At 41.4% G+C, this 24729-nt stretch overlaps 1 protein-coding gene across 3 annotated transcripts in view; it reads left to right on the top strand.

Annotated features, from left to right (window-relative positions):
* The window catches only part of TMEM108 (transmembrane protein 108), a 210521-nt gene that overhangs the window by 97883 nt on the left and 87909 nt on the right, over nt 1-24729 (top strand). For 2 of the 3 annotated variants that reach the window (XM_048511268.1, XM_048511270.1), the window contains one exon: nt 5306-5391. In XM_048511268.1, coding sequence (XP_048367225.1) covers nt 5352-5391 — 40 coding nt within the window. In that variant the 5' untranslated portion in view covers nt 5306-5351. The remainder of the gene's footprint in view (nt 1-5305; nt 5392-24729) is intronic. The other variant, XM_048511269.1, reaches the window with a different exon arrangement.

Raw genomic sequence — 24729 nt, 5'->3', positions numbered from 1 at the left:
TTGTGTGAGGTTTATGACCATTAAATGGTCCTTTTTAAAGCCATCATCACAAGATGAACATTTCCAAACAAAATGTCACTTATTTTTAGTCTTGCACCAGCCAGTTTTTACCTCGCAAAAATCAATGTTGTCTAAATAAAAATCGGCATAGCAACATATTTTTTACAATGTAGGTCATAATTCAATGGCCAGTAGACCTTTAAAAGTAAGAGGCAATGGACTATTAGACACAACAAATAAATGTAAATAAGTACCCACATCTTGTTAACTATAGGTATAACATTCCTCAGGTTTGTTATCAGATGTTACCTGAGGTTTTTGGTATGTCATGGAGAACTGCTAATGGAGAAGCAAAAAACAACTGAAAATAACGTTTAGCAACTATTTGGCTATTCAACCAAGCACCCGGGTAGATATAGGTAGAAACTCTGAGAAAACAGAGTTGCGCCATGCAAACATCTATTATTTATTCATTTTAATATTTTTACTGGGTCTTTCCCCTGAAAGAGCACTTAAATAGTGAATTGAACCATGGAGCTCAGCACTGGGTATTCTGATACGCAGCTCGTCTACCGGTTCTTAGGCAGAGAAAAGTTCCTCCGATGCCTGCTGCTTGAAAAGCCTTTAACTAGCAGTGCCAGGTATTGAATTTGGGACCTTCTGCTTGTAAACCATGTGCTCTACCATTGATTTGCAGCCCCTCCTAAAGCCAAGCTTTTGGGAGTGTAAGAAACATCGACTTCCTTCTGTTTTTTTCCCCTTCTATTTTTCTCTCCAGTACCAGACAGCAGCTTTGTGTCTCAGACTTTTAGACTATCTTCTTAATGAAAGGGAGATCAGTTGAGAGAGAACAACTAGGCCACAGTCACCCAGCAAACTTTTATGGCAGAACAAGGATTTTAACCTCAGACTCCCAGATCTTAGTCTGATCACTACACTACATTTCTCACAGGTCCAAAGGCTGAAAAGTATTTGTGTACAGTGGATTGAGGTTATACATGGTGGCCCTACTCAAACTTATGCACTGGGACCTACTTATGTACACTCCAGTCAGTGCCTTTTTCATACAAGTTGTTTACAACAGATGTTGCTGCCAAATGCTACATATTTTTCCTTTGAAATCTGCACATTTTTTCCTCTGGTTCAGAAACGTTTTCTCTTAGTTTTTCCTCCATTGTTTTCCTGAGCACTTTAGCTGTAATTTTTTTATCTGTTTCTAAGCCAGCCTCACATAATGTGGGATCATGTTGGAACAGTCTTTATTTCTCCACCCCACCAAACATTTGGCCCTTACCCATGCCCCCGTGTAGCCGCTTAACCTCCCCTTCAGCCATTTTCTACTCCCCCCTTATCCTCCATTTTCAAAAGGAGTTTTTAATTTTTTTTTTCTTTTTGTTACATTGAACTAGCAATCTAACATTGAGACAGGTATAAGAGGGGTGATTAGATCAGCTTTGTCAATTTCACATGGAGGTTGAAATTCAGGCACATATACAAAGATACAAAGAAGCAGGGGCAATTGGATCAGTTCTGTCAATTTCATATCACACTAGCAATGTAACATTAAGGCAAAGATACATTTTGTCCACAGTTAGGAGAAAGTAACATTGACAATGGATTGCTGCAGTAACAAAGTGCATTACTGCAAATCAAATTTGGCAGGAAATGTGGTTCTTTGTGGGCAGGTGGGATATGTGTTTCTGTTCCTTCAGGTAATAGTGTCTCTGTCTCCCCAAGAAGGGAGTTTTTTGGGCTTCCATTCTGTGTGGGTAGTTCTCAATGGTAGAAATGAAGTCTGAGACATTTTTTTGAATTGCTGCTTCAATATAACTGCATGGTAAGGAGGAGTTGGTAAGGGAGGAGCGTTGGTTTTCTGTGTCAAGAATGACATCCCACCACCATCAGGAATAATACACTTGCAGCAGCAGTGTGTGGAATGAAAGCAACTGAAGAGTCAAGGGGAAGGGGGGAATCCCAAAACAAGCTGAAAGATTCCACAGAAGATGTTTCCAAGACTAAAGGCATGACCACTGGAAAAATCTGTGGCAAGCTACATATGTGGAAAACACCATGGTGTGCATAGATGATGCATTCACAATGTGGAATGTTGGGATGTGTGCAGAGGGATTCACAGAAGTTACAGTCAAAATGTGGAGGACAGTAGCAGAGCAAGCAAGCTTAGTTCTAGCCTTCTCACCATGAATAAGTTTTTCCCCCGCTTTGTGTTGGATCCAGACTAAATTGGCAGCTTCCACCAGTCTCCCTTCCCATTTCAATCCCCCCTCAGGATGACCCTCAGAGTTCCCTGTTCCCCAGGATCTACATTTCATGAAGATGTGGGCTGCAGTAGGAGGAGGGAGACAGGAAAGTTCCGATCTGCCATCAGTGCAGGGATGTTATCACCCTTGTTTATTGATCGGTGGGATATTGCAACAGCAGCCTGTCACTCCGTTTGTCTTCGTGGAATGTGTTTTCATATGCCAGATCAATGACCAAACATGAATAACCGTTACTTAATTTTAAAAGAAGATTGTGTCTTCCCTGTAGGAAATGCTGAAGGGCCTTTCATACATTCACCAACTGCTTTAAAAGTGAAATAAGGGGAGGGGGGAAGAATACTCCGATATGGGAGCTTTCATTGCTGGCATGTGCATAAATAGCTGCAAGTGATAGCATAAACGGGTGTTTCCACTCTTCTGCCGGCAAACAGAGCTAATAAAAGTGACAATCCTAGGAGACTTCCATCTACAAATCAAACACGGTCATTCTCCTTTCATAAACTCCCTGGCATTTAATCAGTAGCAGAGTGGTGTTTATTGGCTTAGCTTGTGTTGCAGATGCCGTCAAGATCATCAGCGCAGAAGGAATTACAGTGGAAAGCCTTAAAAATAGCTTGTTGTAAACTCTTTACTTGTCACAAAATAGAGACAAGTTTCTTCTTGGAATTACAAGAATATGAAATGCCTAAAAGGTTTTTAAGGGTTTGCTCTTTGGTTAGAAGTTATAAATTACATTATTGTATAATACAGTTTCCTGATAGTTTGGGGTGGAGGCATTAAGAATCTGTTGTTGAATTGGTTGCAATGTAAGAGCACCATGGCCTGGCTCCAAAGGTCAGCTTATGATCAGCTTGCACAACACCTTCGGAATTTTGACTTTATTTTGTTATGTAGCTGAGCCCTATGTAATATCCTAAATGGTGAAATTTCCCATGTTTCAGAAACAGTGAGCATTGTGGTGTGCAGTTAGCAGCTATGAAAGGCAAAATGTCTCCCATTTCTCTTGTCCACATAAAAAATGTCTAATGGGATTTTCTTTTAAACCTGACCCATGTGAAACAGGGTTGTTCAGGGTTGCTTTTCCATAGAAATGATAGGGCTATATTATAACAGAACAGTTTAGGAAGGTGCATTATAAAGGGGGTGGGTCTGCAGTTCTATTCCACTGTGCACCACTACCACTAGACATAAGAACAGTTTTTTCCCGAATGCCATCACTCTGTTAAACAAATAATTCCCTCGATAATGTCAAACTATTTATTATATATTTATTATATAATTACTGCACTACTTTTTTCATCATTCCTATTACCCATCTCCTCCCAATTATGACTGTATGACTATAGCCTGTGCTGACATTTCATTTTATTTTATGATTTTACATTTTATGTTTTTATTACTATTGATTGTTTCCTGATTGCTTACTAGACCTATATGACAATCATTAAGTGCTGTACCTTATGATTCTTGACAAATGTATTTTCTTTTATGTACACTGAGAGCATATGCACCGGAGACAAATTCCTTGTGTGTCCAATCACACTTGGCCAATAAAGATTCTATTCTATTCTATTCTATTCACAGGGTGGATTATCAGTTTTTTGGATGGATTACCCTGTTTTTGCTTTCTGTCAACATCATATCATTTTCTTCATTATTGGGGTGGCAGCCCCACTCCTGTGCTCACCTGTTCTGAGGAGATCAGTGCAGGGGACAGCCTTGCTGTGTGCAGGCGATCCGACAAGAAACTGTGGGGAAAGGAGCAAGAGGGAGGCCACACCTGGAAAGGCACCAGTAGCAGCCTCAGAGTCTGACAGGTCCAGCTCAGGTCTCAGATGGGAGGGTGGGGCTTAGGCAGCAGGCCTCCGAGAGCCTGTGCAGGCAGGTAGAGCAGCCTCTTGAAACCTCAGGGGAGGGTCTGGAAAAATGGAAGTCCCAGCCAAGAAGGCAAGTGGCCCAGATTCCCTTCAATCACCATGGGTCTCCACCTGAAGAGAAGTTATTGAATAGGGTTGCCATGTGTAATGGACTTGCCCCACCCTGAAGGGCTGGTGTGTGTGAAAGGCCTAATGAAAAGGCCTTAGTGACAGCCAGAGTTATACAGAAGACTCCATTATACAAGAGAACCCACTTGATTGGTCTAGCAGAGACACATGGATTACTGGTATTTTGGCTGACTTACTGGTAGTTTGGCTGGTGGATGGGGAGGAGAGAAAGGAAAAAGAGAGAATACACAGATAAGGAGAGAGGTTACAGGTGCTTTCAGGAAAGGGAAATAGTGGGAGAAGGGGAAATGAGAAGTCCTTGTGGGTTCTCTGCTTGTCTTTATCTTTAATGTGCTTTCTTTAACTTTAAAACTGCATACATTTAACTGGAAATATTTAGTGAGGAACAAAAAAATGTCATGGGTTTGATTCACAGAAGGGAAAAGCTAAAATAAATTGTGGGGTTTGGGGACTACTACATTCAGTAGCATCTCTGTCCAGATATGTTACTGTCAGTCATTGTAAACAGGTTGGAAACAAGGATTATGGTAGTTTTAAAAATGGTGGCAATATTGATACCAACTGTAAGGAAATTTAATATAGGTTGTTCACAGGAAGTCTGTACTGTTATGTTAAAAATAAATGATTTTTAACAATTGCTCATGAATTACTGGTATTGATATCTTCTGAGATATAGGTAACCCTTTATTAAATACTGTTCTTGTAACTTTAATATTATGAGGTTTCAACATGTCACCTAATAGCGTTAAATAAACTATTGGTGCTTTGCTTGTTCTTTGGAATGTGTTATGTATATTATTATTCAAAATGCAATAAAGCTATTGAAAAAATTCTCTTACCCTGTTTATCCCAAAACTCATTTTAGGGATCCTATCAGGAACCAGAACCCCCATTAGTTGGGAATCTCTCAGCCTGATTATGTTTCTACAGTCTTCTATTTATGTGGCCAGAAAGGCTACTAAATCAGCATAGATTCTTTTTGACAATTATTTATATATACTTTTCCCCTTAATCTCCTAGATAGAATCATGAATAAACTGCAGGATACCCAGGACCAGATGATACCATGAAGAGAAGTTTACACGTCCTCTATTTCCAACTGCTTAGTAAGTAGACCATTGATCCGTATAACTGTAATGTAAAATGTAATGTAAATGTAAAACAGTTCTGAAAGGTTCAATTTCACCACTCCCTTGCCATGTATATTGTATGAATGTTGGGTTGTCAGACAAAATGTGCCATTGTCAGCTGGAGTTTTAAGTCCAAGCAAAAGGTTACAAAAGCCAGGTATCTGGAATCAAAGATTTAAGACATGATTATCTTCAAAGAGTGATATTCAGTTGGTATGGTGGGAGATTGAGCAAACCAGAAATACTATTCATGTAGTATATTTTGGTGCTTTCTCCATATTTCTTCAGTGCTTATTACAAATATGAGCAATGCCATTTGAGCATTGGGTCACTATCAAGTTACTGCAAAGCCAAACAATTGCACCATAAGCAGACAAGGGAAACATACGGAACACTCTCCTGTGTTTTCTCCTCTGAACATCTTCTACCAGCCACTTTTTCTTCATGGGCTCTAGTAAGTTCTGTAGTTATCTCAAAGGAAGAAACATGGGCAGGGAAAAGCAGTTGCGAGCTGAAGGGAGAATTCAGTACTGGATGCGAATGAGTTTCTGGGTGCAGATCAAGCTGCTGGTACTTACCTTTAAAGCCCTCCATAACCTGGGACTCCGGCACTTGAAGGAATACCCCTCCTTTTTTGTAACCATGTGGCAGCCTTGTTCTTCCCAGAAGGATTACTAAGTGCTTATGGGACAGGATCTACTGTGTGCTTATGAGTGTTTATGGGGCTGCTTGAGCAAGGCAGGAATACGGGGGGTGGGGGGTGGAAGGCATTTTTACATTGGTTGTTATGTTTTAATATGTGTTGTTTTTTAATGTTTATTTTAAAAAATCATTTTTTACACTGTTGTTTACTAATCTTGGGTCCTGAGATGCTCAAGAGAAAGGCGAGCATATTCACATTTAAAACATAAATGTTTTAAATAAATACACCCCCCTCTTGCCTCCCCATACTACATTATAAATGTTTTGAAGAAAACTGACATTGCTCTCATTTTGACACATGGGTTTGCCACTGTAATGTTTAGCTTTCCTCTTAGTTTGTATTGTTCAGACATACATATTAAATGAAATGTACATTTAAAATGGCCACTATGATACATTGTGTTTACTATATCAAAAATGTTGCAGTTGTTTTGTGGCGCCCTTTTCTGAATCATAACTAAGTTAATAAATCTTCATGAAAGAACCATCCACACTTCTGTGTTGTAAACTGTCTGCCTTGCATCCCCCAAAGACCAGTCTTGCACAAAAATAGTGGATTTTCATTATTGGTAATTGCATTGATTTCAGTATTGTTGTCACCATAAGTAGCTTTAAAAAACAACAACACTTGTGTTGTGATCAAACAAATTTTAATAGTTAATTTACTGAGACTGTAAGAGCCATAATTCTCAAAATGACACCAGAAAACTGTTATTATTACAGACTAAGTACAAGATATAGATTTTCATTATATATTTCATTTTAGTGTGTGTATGTATTCTAAGTAATGCACACTTAAAGTAAGCAATTTAACCGCTTAATCTGTAACCAAAAAGCAAGGACTGAGAAAGAAGTGAAAGCTTTTTAGGGGAGCTATTGGAGAGAGAGGAAAATTGAATAAAAGGCAAGTATTTTAAGTGATATTTTCAAAAACTGCAGTGGTGGCAAGGTGGTACCATTCACACTTGTGATAAGCAATGCTGAAAGGGGGGGGGCATCAAATATATGGATGGATTTTTCCAGGGTTTTTGATTTGTGTTTTTGTTCGCTTGTTTGGCACCCATCTTTATGTCTTAAATTGCTTAAGTGTAGCAAAGTGAGATCACTCAAATAATTATTTCTCATGTTATGACACAATTTATGGAAAAAATAGTGGTTTAACCATACTTCATGAGTAAGAAAAAATGTTCTGCAACCAGACTAAATAGAGCTTCAGTGGTAGGGGGTAGAATGCTGTGGTAGGGGGTAAAAACATGTTTTGGTGTGTTAACTCAGCTTGACTGCAATTGATGAGGAAAGAAGATGTATACTAAATAAATGTTTAATTAAATGTATGCATTGATGAGTTCTGTATAAAACTTTGATGCCTCAATTTCTTTCATTTTGCAAAGCAACATGACAAATTTATGAGTTAACATTGAAAAATACCCAAGTAGAGTGTTTTCTTTGGGTCACCAGGGAGGCTCAACACTTTAATTTCATTCCTGAACCAATTTTCCATACCCATGAAAGATGGAGGAAGCAGGAAATGTCATAGTTCTTATTATCTAAATAGCTCATGATGTTCTGTTTTTCTCCACTTCCTCCCTGCGTCAACCAATGATGTGGATTTTTGTGATGTTTGGATATTACAGGCAAGGGAGGGGGAACTACATATGTGCTTGATGTTTGACAGTGTTTTTAACTTGACTGTCAAGTAGGGCTGGCATTTTTGCTATATTCACTGCTGTTCATTTGGTTTCCAGGTTGAATCAAGCAAGCCCATTGTTGGTACAGTTGTTAAAATCAGTGGGTGAGATCCCGTGATCCATCAGTGGAAGGCACTGTTGGTCACAGATCTTTTCTATGTTCCTCTGCCAGCAGCCTCACTGATAGGCAGGGAAGCACAAGGCAGTTTTGCCCCCTTCTCAGTGCATCCTCCTGATCTGTATCGCTGCTGGTCCATCACGTTGCACATCTCTAGGAATCCGCATTCCTGGCAGGATATTGTGGGGAAGAGAATATGAGAAGTATTTGTGATTCTTGTGCCCATGGATCTCTGGATCCTATTCTGTGATTGTAGTGGAATTTTTTTTGTCCTGTTAGTTTAGTGACTTCCACAAATAATGGATTTACTTTCCAAGTTCTGCAATAAAATTAATTAGGCGAGCATGCAAATATACTAAACTCTGTTGATATTGTGCTTGTTCATTGGTGTTTTATGTCAAAATCTTGAATACTGTGAATTGGTTGCAAGCAGTTGCTGTCTGTAAATTACATACATACTCATATAAGTACCTGCAAAGTTATTAGATAGTTTCCCTGTTATAGCTATTAGAGGGAATATGGAATGGAATAGTGTACCACGAACTTGTCAGAACTTGGAAACTAAGCAGGGTTAGTTTACATATTACTGTTCCAAAAATAATCCCCCCCTCCAAATGAAAGAGCAAAGAAATTCCCTAAATCATACGCTATCAAAGAAGAACATTTGGGAAATTAGAAAAAAAAATGAGGAAACCCCTGAAGGTATCATGATGCAATGGAGGAGGAAAAGAACCCATTTCCCAGAAGCATTGAAATGGTGGCAAATAACCCCTGTGGAAAACGTCTTAGGAAGTGCTGCTGTTGCTTTCAGTTTTCATTCAAAACTGATTTCCGTCACCGATTCTCTGTTGGTATTTTACTGGGCATGAACTGACATTTTTCATTAAGATGTTGCTATAGCTCCATAGTAGAAATTCAGCTGGGTCTTAAGATTTATTTGACAGTGTCAAATAAGGTTTTTTAAAATGATACGAAAGGCTGCAATCCTGCATAAGCCTCACTGCATTTAGTATCATTTATTCATGTGGCAAAATGTTACGTGGGGATGGTGTAGACCTCATCTTGTGAAAAATATAGGGTTTTAAAGCTATCAGCTCTTTGAATTTCAAGCAACCATGTGCAATGGAAGCAGGTTTCTGTTCCTGAAATTAATATGTCAATATTTTGGCATTAGAATAACTGCTTGGATGAATTCAAAGCTGATCATTTGCAATAGACCACTTGCACAGGTGTCAAACTCACGGCTCTCCAGATGTCATGGACTACAGTTCCCATCATCCCCTGCCAGTATGATGCTGGCAGGGGATGATGGGAACTGTAGTCCATAACATCTGGAGGGCTGCGAGTTTGACACCTATGGACCACTGGGTTTAAAGCTGTTGTCTCCTTCCCTGATGTGTGCGCATAAAGAAGGGCTGCTTTAAATCAATATGCAAAAGAATCGCATGAGAAAAGCAGTAGTGAACCATGGCATGTTCTTCCAGTTGCATGACAACTGGCTCTTACGCAGCCTCTTGCACAAGCAGAAAAACAAGAACTGTTGTAGAAATCACCTGTTATGGAAGTACATGGGCTCTTTCAGAAACTCATGCATGAACATTTGGAGCACAGTGTCAGTGGTCAGTTTCAGCTCAGCTAAAACAAAAGATCCCCTGGCCTTAACAACATTCATTTCAATATGAGTTTTATGAGTCACAGTTCAGTCATGGCAATGGGTTTGCAGCGTGCTCAGTTATGGCTGCATAGATCCAAATTCTCTGCCTGATGCTGCCAAGGCTGTTCCCCTGCTTCTGCGCAGAGGTTGGAGCGGGAAGGCATGGTTGCTGCAGCCTGCAGGAGGGAAGGGAGAACCAGCCTCATGTGGAATTCTTCAACATGCAGTGTCTGAGGTGGGGGTGGAGGAAACACATTTAGGAGACTGATTCAGTTCATCCATGGTTTCATGAATCCAAACTCCTGAATGTTTTCGGAACAAAGATTGTCAAATACACAACAGAGCTTTTCTGTTTTTCAGCACAGCACATGGGAAATGATGAATACTGCTGCATTAGTCTGCCACTAGGGTTGCCACGTTCCCCTGGAGATTTGGGGATGGAGCCTGGGGGGTGGGGGGGACCAAAGCATCAGTGGGATACTGTACTATAGAGTCCACTCTCCAAAGCATCCATTTTATCCAGGAGAATTGACCTCTGTAGTCTAGAGATGAACTGTAATTCTGGGGGATCCCTAGGCCCCACCTGGAAGATGGCATCCCTATCTGCACCCTCTATGCCAAAAAAGATACTAAATCTAGGGTATTTGGATGGATGCATCTGGCACATGCACTTCCCTGGATTGTTGGACATATAGGACAAAATTCACTTTCCATTGAAACCAGTGAGGAGACTCTGACGATCTTAGGCATTTTCTGGATGGACAAAATATCTTGTGGGGAAACTGGGATCATACATACCGGGATGTTTCTATCTTGGTTTCTCCCTCCGCCCATCAGCCTGGCAGCGCGTTCTGGCTGGGAGGAAGAAATTGTATAGCCCCCGGTTTCGTTTCGTTTTCTTTGCCGACGTTGCTGCGCATGCACAAACTGTCCTGTTTTTTTAATGTTCTGATCGGCTGCCGGTGACGAGGAGGGAAAAATAAACCGGTCTGTCTCCCGCAGTGTTTGCATGGGAGCAGGAGCGGCGTGTTTTTTTTAAAAAAGAACCGCCAATTTTATCATTTTTTAAAAGGTGCTGGATAAGGGAAATCTGGATAAGGGCCCGAGTTAGACCCAGAAGCTATGTGGAAGTCATGGCCAAACCAGGATGTTTCCCCTCCTTATCCCAGGATATATTGGCCGTGGGGAAAACACCGTAGAAATATATCTTCCAAAAACCACAGATGCATTTGGGAAGCACCAGTACCACTTTTGCAGTCTGGGGCATGATACATGCATAGAGGAACCATCCTGTTAGAACGTTTTCCAGGCAAACAGGGTCCATATTCCCATCAGCTTCCTACCAGATGGCCAATTGGCCATGCTGACAGAGCTGATGGGAATTCAGTTCCTGAACATCTGAGAGCCGCAGGTTCCTACCCTGTAGCTAAACCAGGGTAGAGAACCTAAATCTCCAGATGTTCAGGAACTACAATTCCCATCAGCCTTGATTGGCCATGCTGACTAAGGAATTAATTCTAATATGGGTAGGAACCTCACGGGCATCACCTCAGATGGCTGGAACTTCTGAATTCCCATCCAGCCCTACCAGCGCCAGAATTGGCCATGCTGACGGAACTGATAGAATTATGGTATCAGAACCGCAGGATCTATCTATAAACTCATGAAGCTATAGATTCATAGCATGTGTTTTAAAACCCTGTGAGTGAATTTTGGATTAAAAGGTATTTACATGACGACACTGGCTCATTCTGTCGGGAGACAGGCAAATCCCTGCATTGGCACACAACGTCTCCTTGTCCTTTGATGGTTATCTTGACAGAAGGCCTCTTCACTTTTTAGGCACATTCTGACAGATTTGTAAAGAGGCAAAGCTCTTTGAAGATTAATGAGAAAAGAGTAACTTTCTATTATTCGCGGTCTCCATATATTCACTATAGCCAATATAGTTTCTTTGTGCTCGGAACCCAAGCAATCCAGTTAATTCATCTTCTGCCAAGCAATAAATACAAACTTTTTTTTCTGTTATAAGCATTAGCCTGCAGACATTTTCCTGTACATTGCTTAGATTTCCTTTGAACCCATCTCCTATTGCATGTATGACTGTTGCCAGTGCAGACTATAGAGTGAAAGGAAACTGTCCATTCTAGCCAATGTAGATATTACCCTTGGATTACATTGAAAGTCATTATGGGTAGTGGTTGGAGTGTTCTACTAGGACCATGGTTGCAAACCTTTGGCACTCCAGATGTTATGGACTACAATTCCCATCAGCCCCAATTCCCATCAGCCCCAGCCAGCATGACCAATTGGCCATGCTGGCAGGGACTGATGGGAATTGTAGTCCATAACATCTGGAGTGCCAAAGGTTCGCCACCCCTGTACTAGGATGTGGGAGACCCAGCTTTGAATCCCTGCTCTGCCCTGAAAGTTTGTGGGGTGACCTGGGGCCAGTCCCATACTCTTAGCCTAATGTACTTCACAGTTTTATTATGATGAAATGGAGGAGTGAAGAATGATATAAGCTGCTTGTGGTCCCCACAGGAAGAAAGATATGCTATAAATGAACATATACAGACAGTATATACGCATCACTATAAATCAGGGATGCTACCAGAGGGGGTGCGGAACCAAAGTATAAAGCTGGAGCCTGTCAGCCCCAGAGGCATAGCTGGGGAAAATGGAGCCCGGTGCAAAATCTGAGTTTTGTGGGGGGGCAATGGGTGGCTGCTGTGATGCTGGAATCCACCCCCAACCAGCATCACTTTCAATGGTGTTTAAACTAGGGACCCCAGATTCTCCTTTTAAATCTACCTTACAGGGAGAATCTGGGGTCCCCAGTTAAAACAACATTGAAAGTGATGTTATTTGGGGGTGGATTATCCTCCACCCTGAAACAGCATCACTTTCAATGTTTAAACTGGGAACCTCAGATTCTCCCTTTAAATCCATGCCGAAGGGAGTGGATTTAAAAAGAGAATCTGGGGAAATTTGTCGGGTGCCTCCTGTCAGGAATGCAATTGTTAAGCTAGCAGCACCAAACTTTCAGGGTATCTTTAGGAGATTCTCCTGATGATGCCACCCAGGTTTGGTGAAGTTTGGTTCAGGAGGTCCGAAGTTATGGACTCTCAAAAGTGTAGCCCTCATCTCCTATTAGCTCCCATTGGAAACAATGGGGATGGGGGCACCCCCTTTGGGAGTCCAAAACTTTGGACCCCCTGAACCAAACCTCATCAAACCTGGGTGGTACCATCAAAAGAGTCTCTGAAATTTAGGGAAGCCCTGAAATTTTGGTGCTGCTAGCCTAAAAACCACGCCCCCTGCAGGCCAAAAACTGAGAAAACACTAAAAAATTTAAAAACACAAATGAACCTGAATTTTTTGCACACAGGCCAGTGCAAGGGCTTCTACGTACAACGCTCTCACCTTCCCCGGTCTCCCCTGGTATGGCTCACTTCTCTGGTCAGCCCAACTGGTCAGTTCAATCCTGGCTCAGCGTGGTGTGACTTGAAACCTGCACTTTAAAGCTGGACCCAGCCATGCTGAGCACAGTATCGAACAGGCCCTCTCCACTCCGAACTCCATGTGGAGTTCTGGGTGGGGCAAGTCCATGCTGGCTGGCTGAGCATTCAACTGTATCCCTGCTTTTGAACTTCACGTGGAGTTCGGGGGCAGGAGGCAGTTGGGACAGGGTTGACCTGCTACACAACCCTACGTGACCTGCCCAAGGGGCACCCGAATTGCGATTTTAAGCAGTTATGCTCCTGACCAATATATAAATGCACAATGATACTGCACATGATCAGTCTTGAAGTGAATATTGGTTTCAAGAGTTTTTTGTGTGGTTTTCCACTAATGTGCGGGTGCCCATGCGCATTATTAAAGCACTGCGCAGAAACTACAATAATATAGTTTTATATAAGATCACTTCAAAATGTATTTGTGCAATTTATTATTAGTGAACATGTGTGCTTGGTTAACAGAGGAGTCAAAAATTCAAATGAACTGAAGCAAAAAAAGTATATGTTCCAATTCTGGAATTAAAAAAAATTATCCTAGTTCACTAACCTTTGTCAGTGATGCTTATGTTACCTAAAATGCTGGGGTCTGCCCCTTTTAGAGTGGGGAACTAGGGGGTCAGACGTTGCTTCGTGTGAGGCGGCAACCGAGACAATGAAACTTCTACCACAAGTCACTACGCTGTCAAGGAACACAATTACAAAAAATGCCCAAGAAAGTGGCAGCTACATTCCTGTAGGGGAAGTAAATCCATGCAAAGCCAATATCTGCAGATGTTATGATATGCACAGTTTGCTATTTAATTCAATAGTCCTGCGTTTTAATGTGAAGCAGAGTTTGACCACTTCTGTGGGTTGCCAGCTCTGGGTGGGGGTTTGGGGGGTGGAACCTGGGGAGGGCAGCATTTGAGGAGAGGTGCGATTTCAGCAAAGGACAGTGCCATAGAGTCCACTCTCCAAAGCAAACATTTTCTACCAGGGAACTCTTCTCTGTAGCCTGAAATCAATTGTAATAGCGTGGGATCTCTGGACCTCACCTGCAGGTTGGCAACCCCAACCACTTCTGGCCTTAGGCATGTCCTACAATTACTGGTTGATCTTTGTGAAGAGCTGCTCTGACAGTTGTTAATAGTTCAATAGACTTGATTCTCACTGCCACATTCAGCCTGGAGGTTTCCGAGGCTGCTAACAAGCGTTCGGCTGCGTTTCTCAGCATGGAAGAAGAACACAGGACTAAAATAGCATGATGCCTGAGTTATTTGAAATTATGAATCACTGCAAAAGTGCTTGAGAGAACCAGAAAAGTCATACACTCCCCCCCCCCCCAAATGACTTGTCACACATTATTTGTAGTAGGAACAACACACAATATTAGAAGCAGTAATTCTCCTATAAATTACACAAGACTCAAATGATTTCTGGAAAATGTATAAACCCTGATTTTATATCATAAGATATTTTTTCCTCCCGAATCTTCCTTTCTCTTGTAGCCAGTTTGTGAGGCTGTCTTATTGCTTCCACAGTCTGATCCTTTATGTGTTGGGAAAATAACCTCTACTCTTTGAAGCTTTGGTCCCCGCAGGAAATTCAAGACCCAGTTTTGAAATATTGTTCATTTTGAGAGTCCTGACTGTCACAGTGTTCTGTAGAGGTTGTAGGCATACTGTGATAGAAACTTGAACATCTCAGTGCCAAGGGCAAAGCAGTTAATAAGTAGCCCTTGTTATTAATGTATTAAAGATTAGGAGGAAGTTTGAAGATAAAAAATAGTGAAATGCTCCATTAAGGGACATCGACTGTTCCTTCCCTTTTAAAAAATTTTATAGATAAAAAAATTGACAATAACAGAGTGAATAAACCTGAATTAAGTCATGATTATAGTTAGTTTCGAAGACTAAAAGGTGAATCAAAATCTGCATTTAATACTATATAAACATTAAAAACAATTACCTATTACTAATGATGACTATTCTTAATATAAAGTCTAATAATCCAAAGCACATAAAAACACTGATAAATGGTTTCATTTATAAGTTTCTAAATTTTTTTCCTGCATAATAAAAGTAATATGGTATTTTATAAAATGATTAATCACTTGTTCCTACTTATTTTCTACTCTTTAATTTCTTGGTTATTCAGAAAGGTGAATTTGAAGGCTTCCCCTGGCAGCAAATAAGAGTTTTCATAGGGGAGAACTGATGGAGACCCTGATCCTAGAAATACTGAGCTCTGACTCTCCTCTTCAGAAGCAATTTTCAGAGAACTCAGGCACTTGTGTCTCGGCAAGCACTCTTCTGCAGGCAGTATTGGCCCAGGGTCACCATTGGTTCTGAGGACCAGCAACAAACAGTTCTTCAAGTACATCAAAAGTAGGAAGCCAGCTAACGAAGGAACAAAAGGTGTGCTAAAGGAGGACTGGGAGATTGCAGAGAAGCTGAACGAATTCTTTGCATTGTCTTCACCCAAGAGGAGGTGAGGAGAATTCCTGCACCTGAACCAAGTTTCTTAGGAGGCGAATCTCTGGCAGCCATTGATAAACTAAATGCTACCAAATCCCCTGGCCCAGATTGCATTCACCCAAGAGTTCTTAAAGAGCTCAAGCATGAAATTGCTGATCTTCTCTCTTTAATATGCAACTTGTCCCTGAAATCAGCCTCCATCCCTGAAGACTGGAAGATGGCCAATGTCACTGTCACATCAGTCTTTAAGAAAGGATCTAGAGGGGATCCAGTAAATTACAGGCCAATCAGTTTGACATCTGTTCTTGGTAAACTGGTAGAATCTTATCATTAAAGATAAAATTATAAAACATGTAGAAAAGCAAGACCTGCTGAGAAAGAGTCAGCATGGCTTTTGCAGAGGCAAATCCTGTCTTACAAACTTACTAGAGTTTTTTGAGGGTGTAAACATGCATGTGGATAAGGGGGAACCAGTGGACATTGTCTACTTGGATTTCCAAAAGGCTTTTGACAAAGTTCCTCACCAGAGACTATTGAGAAAACTCAGCAATGAAGGAATAAGGGGGGAAATCCTCCTATGGATTAAAAACTGATTGAGAAACAGGAAGCAAAGGGTGGGTGTAAATGGCAAGTTCTCACAATGGAGAGATGTAGGGAGTGGTGTCCCCTAAGGATCCGTTTTGGGACAAAGCAAGCTCTTTTAACCCTATTCATGAATGGACCTGGAAGTAGGAATTAGGTAGCGTGGTGGCCAAGTTTGCAGATGATACCAAATTATGTAGGCTGGTGAGAACCACAAAGGATTGCAAAGAGCTCCAAGCGGACCTTGATAAATTAGGTGAGTGGGCTAAGAAATGGCAAATGCAGTTCAATATAGCAAAATGTAAAGTGATGCACATAGGGGCAAAAAATCCAAACTTCACATTCACACTACAGGGGTCAGTTCTATCAGTCACAGACCAGGAAGGGATTTTAGCTGTCTTAGTTGATAGATTCCATGGGAATGTCAACTCAATGCATGCCAAGCGTACTGTATGAAAAAGGCAAACTCTATGCTGGAGATAATTAGGAAAGGAATTGATAATAAAACGGCAAAGATTGTCATGCCCTTATATAAAGCAGTGGTGCGACCGCACTTGGAGTACTGTGTTCAGTTCTGGTCGCCACATCTCAAAAAGGATCTCAAAGAGATAGAAAAAGTGCAGAGAAGGGCAACGAGGATGATTGAGGGATTGGAGCACCTTCCTTATGAGGAGAGGCTGCAGCATTTGGGACTCCTTAGTTTGGAGAGGAGACGTCTGAGGGGGGATATGATTGAAGTCTATAAAATTATGCATGGGATAGAAATTGTTGACAAAGAGAACTTTTTCTCTCTTTCTCACAATGCTGAAACCAGGGGGCATACATTGAAAATGTTTTGGGGGAAGAATTCAGACTAATAAAAGGAAACATTTCTTCACGCAAGATGTGATTGGTGTTTGGAATATGCTGCCACAGGAAGTGTTGATGGCCACTAACCTGGATAGCTTTAAAAGGGGCTTGGGCAGAGTTATGGAGAAGTCAATCTATGACTACCAATCTTGATTTGAGGTTGCAAATGCCTTAGCAGACCAGGTGCTTGGGAGCAGCAGCAGCAGAAGGCCATTGCTTTCACATCCTGCATGTGAGCTCCCAAAGGCACCTGGTGGGCCACTGCGAGTAGCAGAGTGCTGAAATAGATGGACTCTGGTCTGATCCAGCAGACTCGTTCTTATGGTGGTGAGGCTCAGTTGATATAAGAAGAGACTAGGCATGGGGTAAAGGAGGTGCCCGAAATTTACTGCATTCCCTGGGGAACAAGGGCAGGATAGACCCCACATTAGGAGAGGAACATCAGTAAGAGATGCCAAATTCCTGAGGTCTTCCATGTTAGGTGTCTGCAGAGGGTTCTCTTTCCTTATATAAGGACATTCTGTCTTACTCAGTTGAAGGAGATGGGTGGGTCCTGACGGCAGAGTACAGTATAATAGAACCGAACAACTCAAAAATTCAAAATTGGCACACTGACCTGGATTTGTATGTAGACATCATTTACAAAAAATTCAAAGCAACATTTGCTCAAAGTTATTTTTCATTATTATTGCACACATGTAAATCCACTTACACTAATGTTAACCTTATTCTAATATACTATAATAAGAAAATTAAAGTGCATAATATATATAAAGTGCCAGTGTCAATAAATCATATCAAAATACAATTTCTAATCTATTTCGTGCAAGATATAATAGACAAAGGAGTCCATATGTGACTCTAAATCTAATGAGTTCCCCAAAAAAAAAATTTTTCCTTTAAGGCCAATGTCCATATTTTTTGTATGGTTTCCAGGAATGGAACTACACAATTATTCATCAGCTGTATTAGCAAACAGTCATGCACAGAGTTCATGTATGAAGACCACACTGTTTCAGATTCCAACAGAAATTTTATATCTCCATTGTTTTGTATGTTCCAAATTGAACTTCACAACAGAGCTGATATCTCCTGTGCCTTGAGTCCAGGTACATGGAAAAATGAGAATCTCTTGTATAGAATCGCACCACGCGTCTGAATGCGTTTTCGAAGGTATCTTCCTCAGTATACCGATTCTCAATAGCTTGATTTCATCCTGGGGTAAACATTCTTCTACAGTGTCATCTTTCCCCTAGAGATCATCTAAATGACCATTTCTATTTTGTGGGCTACCATGGCAGAGTACAGTATGTCATGGTCATGCTGTGGAAGTTATTATTATTATTATTTATTGGATTTGGTATACTGTCCAATCTCCGAAGGGTCCCGAAGTTGTGCCCACTTCTTGATCCACTGTGTCCCCCCACCCCACCTCATCCCAGTCATCTTGCTAGTAGCTTTGCACTTTAAAAGTCTTCTTGTATCACCCTGCAGACTGTGGGGGGCTTTACCTGGAGATAAATATGCACTCGTTTAAGACTAGTTATTTATTGTTTCTGTGCTTTTGGTTTTCGTTATACAAATATAACTAGATGTTTGGAAGGGGTTTGCTGTGATTCTGTCCCAGTGTAGCTAGATTCAAGTCCAGCTGCGCTTCAGAGACCACCAAGAGTTTGGCAAGAGTCACAGGTTCTTTCTTCATATATGGCATTAAGGAACTTATGATAAGCCAAGAGGTTTATCCCCGGAATGTAATTGGAGAGCTACTTTTGTAGATTTCTGGTACTACTGAGAGAATGAACTGCATGCAGATATTATGATTTTTTTGTAGGCCTTTAATGATCAGCAGAGCTTCTTGGACCTGCAAAAGAACTTCGGTAATTGTATCTTACAACATGGAGAATGTACTGCAGTGATCTTTGTTCATTCACTGTATTTGTAAGCATATGACAACCATATCCCCAAAGCCGATCAACAGATATATTGTTAATATTTTGTTAGAATGCAATATGTTCTTGCACACCATGGCCATTTCTCTTGTTCCTGAATCTGAACTCTTCTGTAATTCTAAAAATTGCTATAAATCAGTAGATTTCTTTCCTTGTAATGAAACTTTAATAAATCTGTGGTGACAGGAAGAGTCACAAAAGGATTTTAAAGCTGTTGAAATATCACAACACCAGTCATTCAGCTTTCCTCCGTCAAGGGTACTCGGCAACACAAGATGGCAAACTCAGAGAACTATTCTTCATCTGAAATAAAGTAATTATTTTATCACTTAGTTTGACACATTTTTTATCATTTTGAAGTTTTACTATTTTGAAGAAAAGAGGGGAAAATGGGTGAGAGTTGACGGTTCCTTTCTTTCTGAAGCTTATCAGACTTCCAGCCCCATCCAAACTCTGACAGTGGACTGTGGTGTCAATGCAGCACCACCCTGCAGCGGCGTAGCAAGGGGGGAAAGTGCCCGGTGCACTGGTTTGTTCTCCGCCCCGGAACACCCCCATCCTGCTCCAGAACACCCCCGCCACGCCCCCACCATGCCGTTGCCACACCCTCATGGGGGGGTGCACCTGGTGCATCACAACCCTCCCCTGCCCCCATGGAGCTACGCCTGTTCCGCCTTGCCACTTCCTAAAGAGCTTTCTGGCAGCATGGGGAGCAGGGAAAAGCCCTGAAGCCTTCCACTGCCGAAAAGCCTCATAAGGTTGAAAGGACATACTCCACCAATAGGGTGACATATGTCTGAAGGCCAGTGCAGTGCTCCCTCTACTAGGGTAACTGCTAGCACGGCCACATGCTGTTCCCACATGCCCTTTCAGCCCCCATCCCTTTGGATGGGGCTGCTCACTGTAAATTGAAGATGAAACTAGACACACATACACAACATTGCCCTGTGCAGCAGCTCATAACAGCTTAATCCAGTACCTTGACCCATTTCTGCTTAGCAACAACCTGTTCATGCCTGAAAAACTTTTGGTTTTGGTCCCACTCCCTTAGTTCATATAAATAATTATTTTAAAGCAAATGAGGAAGCACCAAAAGCTATTGTGCACGGTGTAAAATGGAAACAGAGGAATGAGAAGGGTGGCTAAAGAACCGTACATAGTGATATGATGGTATTTTAGCATATTTCAGTGTGAGTGCTGTGTCAGTTCAGTGATCTGCAAGCCCAAGCATAGTCTGATTACGTCACTGATTCATTCCCACACTGGCACAACCATTATGGCCCTCTATCAATCACTGAGCAAGGTAACCTGGTAGTGCAGTCTATACATATAGTTTATGTGTATGCTCATGACTGCGGTTGGCTCAGCACAGAATGGGCACAACCTCAATTTCCTATTTCTGTTTGGAAAGGAAGGAAACTGCACAGTTATTAAGTGCAGTAACTATGCTTGGGGTTACCACATAACATAGCTGAAGTAAATTAGCCTTCTTGAACCAAGTTTTACAGGGTAGCCATGTTGGTCTGTAATAGATCCAAGTCCAACAGCATCTCATACAGTCACCATTAACATTTTCAGGATATGAACTATCAAGAGACCAAGCTCTCCATGTGAAATACTTTTGTATCTGATGCAGAAGCATAGGGAGGGGAAATAGAGCCCAGGGCAAAATGGCACCCAGGCTTGTCTGCCATGCCCCCTCCCCCAGTGAGACCCCCCCCCCCGGCTAGGCCCAGCACAAGTGCCTCAGAGACCCAGGCACCTTTAAAAAGGTCTTTTTTTAGCAGGCGTGGTCCTGCCTTTGCGCTATCTTTTCAGTTATGGTGAGCATTTTTAAAATTATGATTTTTAACTGTAATGTAGGTTTAACATGTTGTTGCTGCCCTGAGCCCTTCTGGGATGGGCAGGGTATAAAAATAAAAATGAATTTTTATTTTTTAACACCATGCTAAATATGCAAATTAATAACTAGAACAGAGAAGCAGTGTTTTGGTTTTGGTTTGGCTTATCCCAATGGACAATCCTGATATAGACTTTATCAGTATGGGATGGGATGCAGTCACCCAGGAATGCCTCCCCACTATAGCTGAAATGCATAAATCAGCCCTCAGAAACAATCAAGTTTTTATTTAACTATGTAAACAAGGCCCCAGTTTTCAAACTAAATATTTAATTTCTTAGTAAGTTCTATCATTTATTCATGGCTATCCAAACAAGCTGTCATAGAAAACCTGGAGAGTGCTGAATGCTATTGTTTTGTTACTTAGAATCTTACTAGACCATGTTGATAATGGCATATTGCAGTAATATAAAGCAACACATATTTATGGAGTTTCAGAAAGTAGTCACATTGGTCTGCAGTAGAACAGTTAGATTTGAGTCCGCTGGTGCTTTAGAGACAGAGGTGGGATCCAACCAGTTCTCACCACTTCTCTAGAAGTGGTTACTAATTTTTTCTGAGTGCCAAGAAGGGGTTACTAAAGCAACCTCCCTGCCCAATAGAGACTGGAGGTACGTGTGTGCGGCGGCACCACTGTTTGAATCCCACCACCATCGGAACCTATTATTAAAATTTTTGGATCCCACCACTGCTTAGAGACCAACAAAACCTTAATAGTATGAGCATCCAAGAATCAGAGGTCTCTTAATCATATCTGATGGCGAAAGCTTGGACTCCTGAAAGCTTAAATGTCCCAAATGCTAGTTGGTTTATTTATTTATTTATTCGATTTGGTAAACCGCCCTACCCCCAAAGGGCTCAGGGCGGTGCACAACAACAACAATACAATAAAACAAATCGAATAACCCCAGTCAAAATACAAAGCCATAAAACTATAAAACTATAAACTACAGCAGCAGTAATACTTGCAATAAATAATTGAATTAATAATAGAAGACGTCTGGCACCCAACCCCAGTGGTCAAACCCTGGGATGGGAGGGGATTGGCAGATGGTCCAACAGATGGCCAGTGTGCAGGACAGTACGAGGGGCGGACTCAGCGGCCGGCTCCCTCAAAAGCCTGGTGGAACAGCACCGTTTTACAGGCCCTGCGGAACTCTCCAAGGTCCCGCAGGGCCCTAATTGGTGGAGGGAGGGCGTTCCACCAGGCAGGGGCCAGGGCAGTAAACGCCCTGGCCCGTGTGGAGGCCAGCCGCATCATGGAGGGGCCGGGAACCACCAGTAAATTCGCCTCCGCAGAGCGGAGGGCACGACTCGGGACATAAGGGGTGAGACGGTCCCGTAGGTATGAGGGCCCCAGACCGTAAAGGGCCTTAAAGGTCAAAACCAACACCTTGAAGATGATCCGGAATTCCACTGGGAGCCAATGCAGACGGCACAACACGGGGGTGATATGATCTCTGACTGAGACCCCTGTGAGAAGACGAGCCGCTGCGTTTTGGACCAGCTTCAATTTCCGGATCAACCGCAAGAGAAGGCCCGCGTAGAGCGAATTACAATAATCCAGTGCTGGATTCAAATCTAAATATTTTAGAGACATTTAAGGGCTGTCACTAGTATTTTATTTGGTGGTTTTTAAAATGAAGATCAAAGTATCATTAGGTTATTGTGAATACTTGTTTCTTTCTATGCCTGGAAGTTCCACCCAGAACATTTACGTGGACGTTCCATCTCTCTCTATTCACAATGTACAGTGAATATACATACCATTCATGTGCAGCGTGTACTTAATTTTTCTTTACATGTATGTTAGTTCTTATGTTACATTCCATACATGTACAGCTGAAAATGTGATTGAAACTGTACATTTATTTAGGTGCTAATCCTCAATTTCATCTGTGAAGTTAATGTGCAGTGGTTCCTTCTTACAAACAGAAGGACTCACGTACATGTTGGATGTACATGCATTCCCTATAACATGGGAACAGGGCTTCTGTCTTCTTTGAATCCTTCATCAAACTGACCTTGCTCCTAAACACTCTTGTCTTCTAATCAAATCAGCTTTATCTGAGTGTGCTCTTGTATTTATCCCTTGCTCCTTCTGCATGACAATTTTTCTCCTGATTCAGTTTTCTCCTCACTGCCAGATTTTGGATTGTATCTTTTGTTGTCTTTGTGAGGCATATGTACATTGATGGAGCTACCCATTCAAAAGAAATATTCCACATCCAAAACATTGATTCCAGAGATGTCCAGTAAAACACACGAGTAAGACATGTCCCTGATCATCTCACTGAGTCCTCTCTGTGTTCCCTTGAAATCCAGAATGGTGGCTTTTGCTAAGATATTGGTTGAATTGTCAACTCCAGCTTGGGTCATTACTGGATATTTTGGGGTGATTCCTGAAAAGGGCAGAGTTAGGGGCCATAGAGTCCACCTTTCCGAAGCTGCTGCCTCTCTAGGGAATTGATCTCTGTAATCCGTAGATCTCTTGTAATTCCAAGAGAATTCCAGGTGCTCTTGGAGGTCGGCTACTTAGAATTCCAGTAGTGAAAAAGAAAGAACTCTCTCTTGACCACTAAAAATATTGTGTTCAGAGTAATGGGATCTATATGGGGGGGAAAAACCATGTAGGACATCAGCAGTAATAAGGAGAGGAATTTAAAAATTAACAATGAAGGGAGTTAACATTCAACAAAAAAGTTTGCTGGATATGACCCGTTAAATATAACATCTTTAGTGGTTTCCCTACATAGTAGGAGTCCCTGCATAGCACTTACGTTATGTCCCTTAGTAAAATACAGAATTATCCATAATGCGTTATTGTCATAGTGCCAAAATCCTCATCATGAATAAACAAGCATTTTGTGATTTTGCATGCGTAAAGCAGTAGAAATGATTACATTGGTCACAAACGTTCTGTTGTGAAATGATCTGAGATATTGTTGTAATCCAAATACTTAATTCAATTGTCCAGAGTCTATCAAACAGCTATTTCAACACATCTGTCATTTATCTGTGCTTTTCTTAGGAAGCAGTGCATATGTCAGGTTTTATAGATTGTTGAGATACTGCCTTTAGGGCAAATATTCATAAGGACAGCATCAATTTTATGGCTACTTTGCTTCTTCCTTTCCCTTTGTCCCTCTCTTTCATTTATAGATAATGGTGATAGTTGTTTCCATAGTAACATAGCAGAATATTTCAGATGATGAGAGTAACTTGAAAATATTAAGAATTAGCCATAAATGGACGGGCAAGCCAATAAACCAAATGTAGTCTTCCAGCAGAAGAAATCTATGAACTGTAAGCCGTTATCATCTTATATACAAGGTTACCAGGAAATATTGAGGTAGAACTTTTATTAATATATAGTTTTATATATTTGGGAATAAGGTAAAACCCAAAGAATAACATTATAACAGATATACATTTCTGGCAGTTGGTTAGAGCACTGGACTAGGCGTTGAAAGAACCAAGGTTCAGCCCTGAAGCCCAATGAGCAACTTTGGGTCAGTGATTCAACTTTAACTACTTCATAAGAAGGGTCCTGTGACTTCCTTCTGTCAAGGCTTCCTCCAACAGAGGAAGACTTCTTTTAACCACCACCACAAGAACAACAAAAATACTTTTCTCATCAGAGGAAGTCTTTTTGCCTCAGAAAAGCTCATTCTCCATTGCAGAAAGTCTTTCTTCCTTGATGACAATATGATGCAACTCCAGGTTTTTCTCTCTCATTTTTTCTCCACACAGACTACCCCACAACATCAAATGGCATCAAGGAATAACTTTACCATTCCGTTCTGTTCCTGTTTCATTGGGGCGGATGAGACCCTCAGGGATGTCAGTGGCATCTAGGGGAGAGCCAACAGCAGGCAGGCACCACCAACTAGAC

The sequence above is a fragment of the Sphaerodactylus townsendi genome, linkage group LG11 (assembly GCF_021028975.2).
Source record: "Sphaerodactylus townsendi isolate TG3544 linkage group LG11, MPM_Stown_v2.3, whole genome shotgun sequence".
In the NCBI taxonomy this organism is placed as follows: Eukaryota; Metazoa; Chordata; class Lepidosauria; order Squamata; family Sphaerodactylidae; genus Sphaerodactylus; species Sphaerodactylus townsendi.
This window is presented reverse-complemented; position numbering and strand designations above follow the sequence as displayed.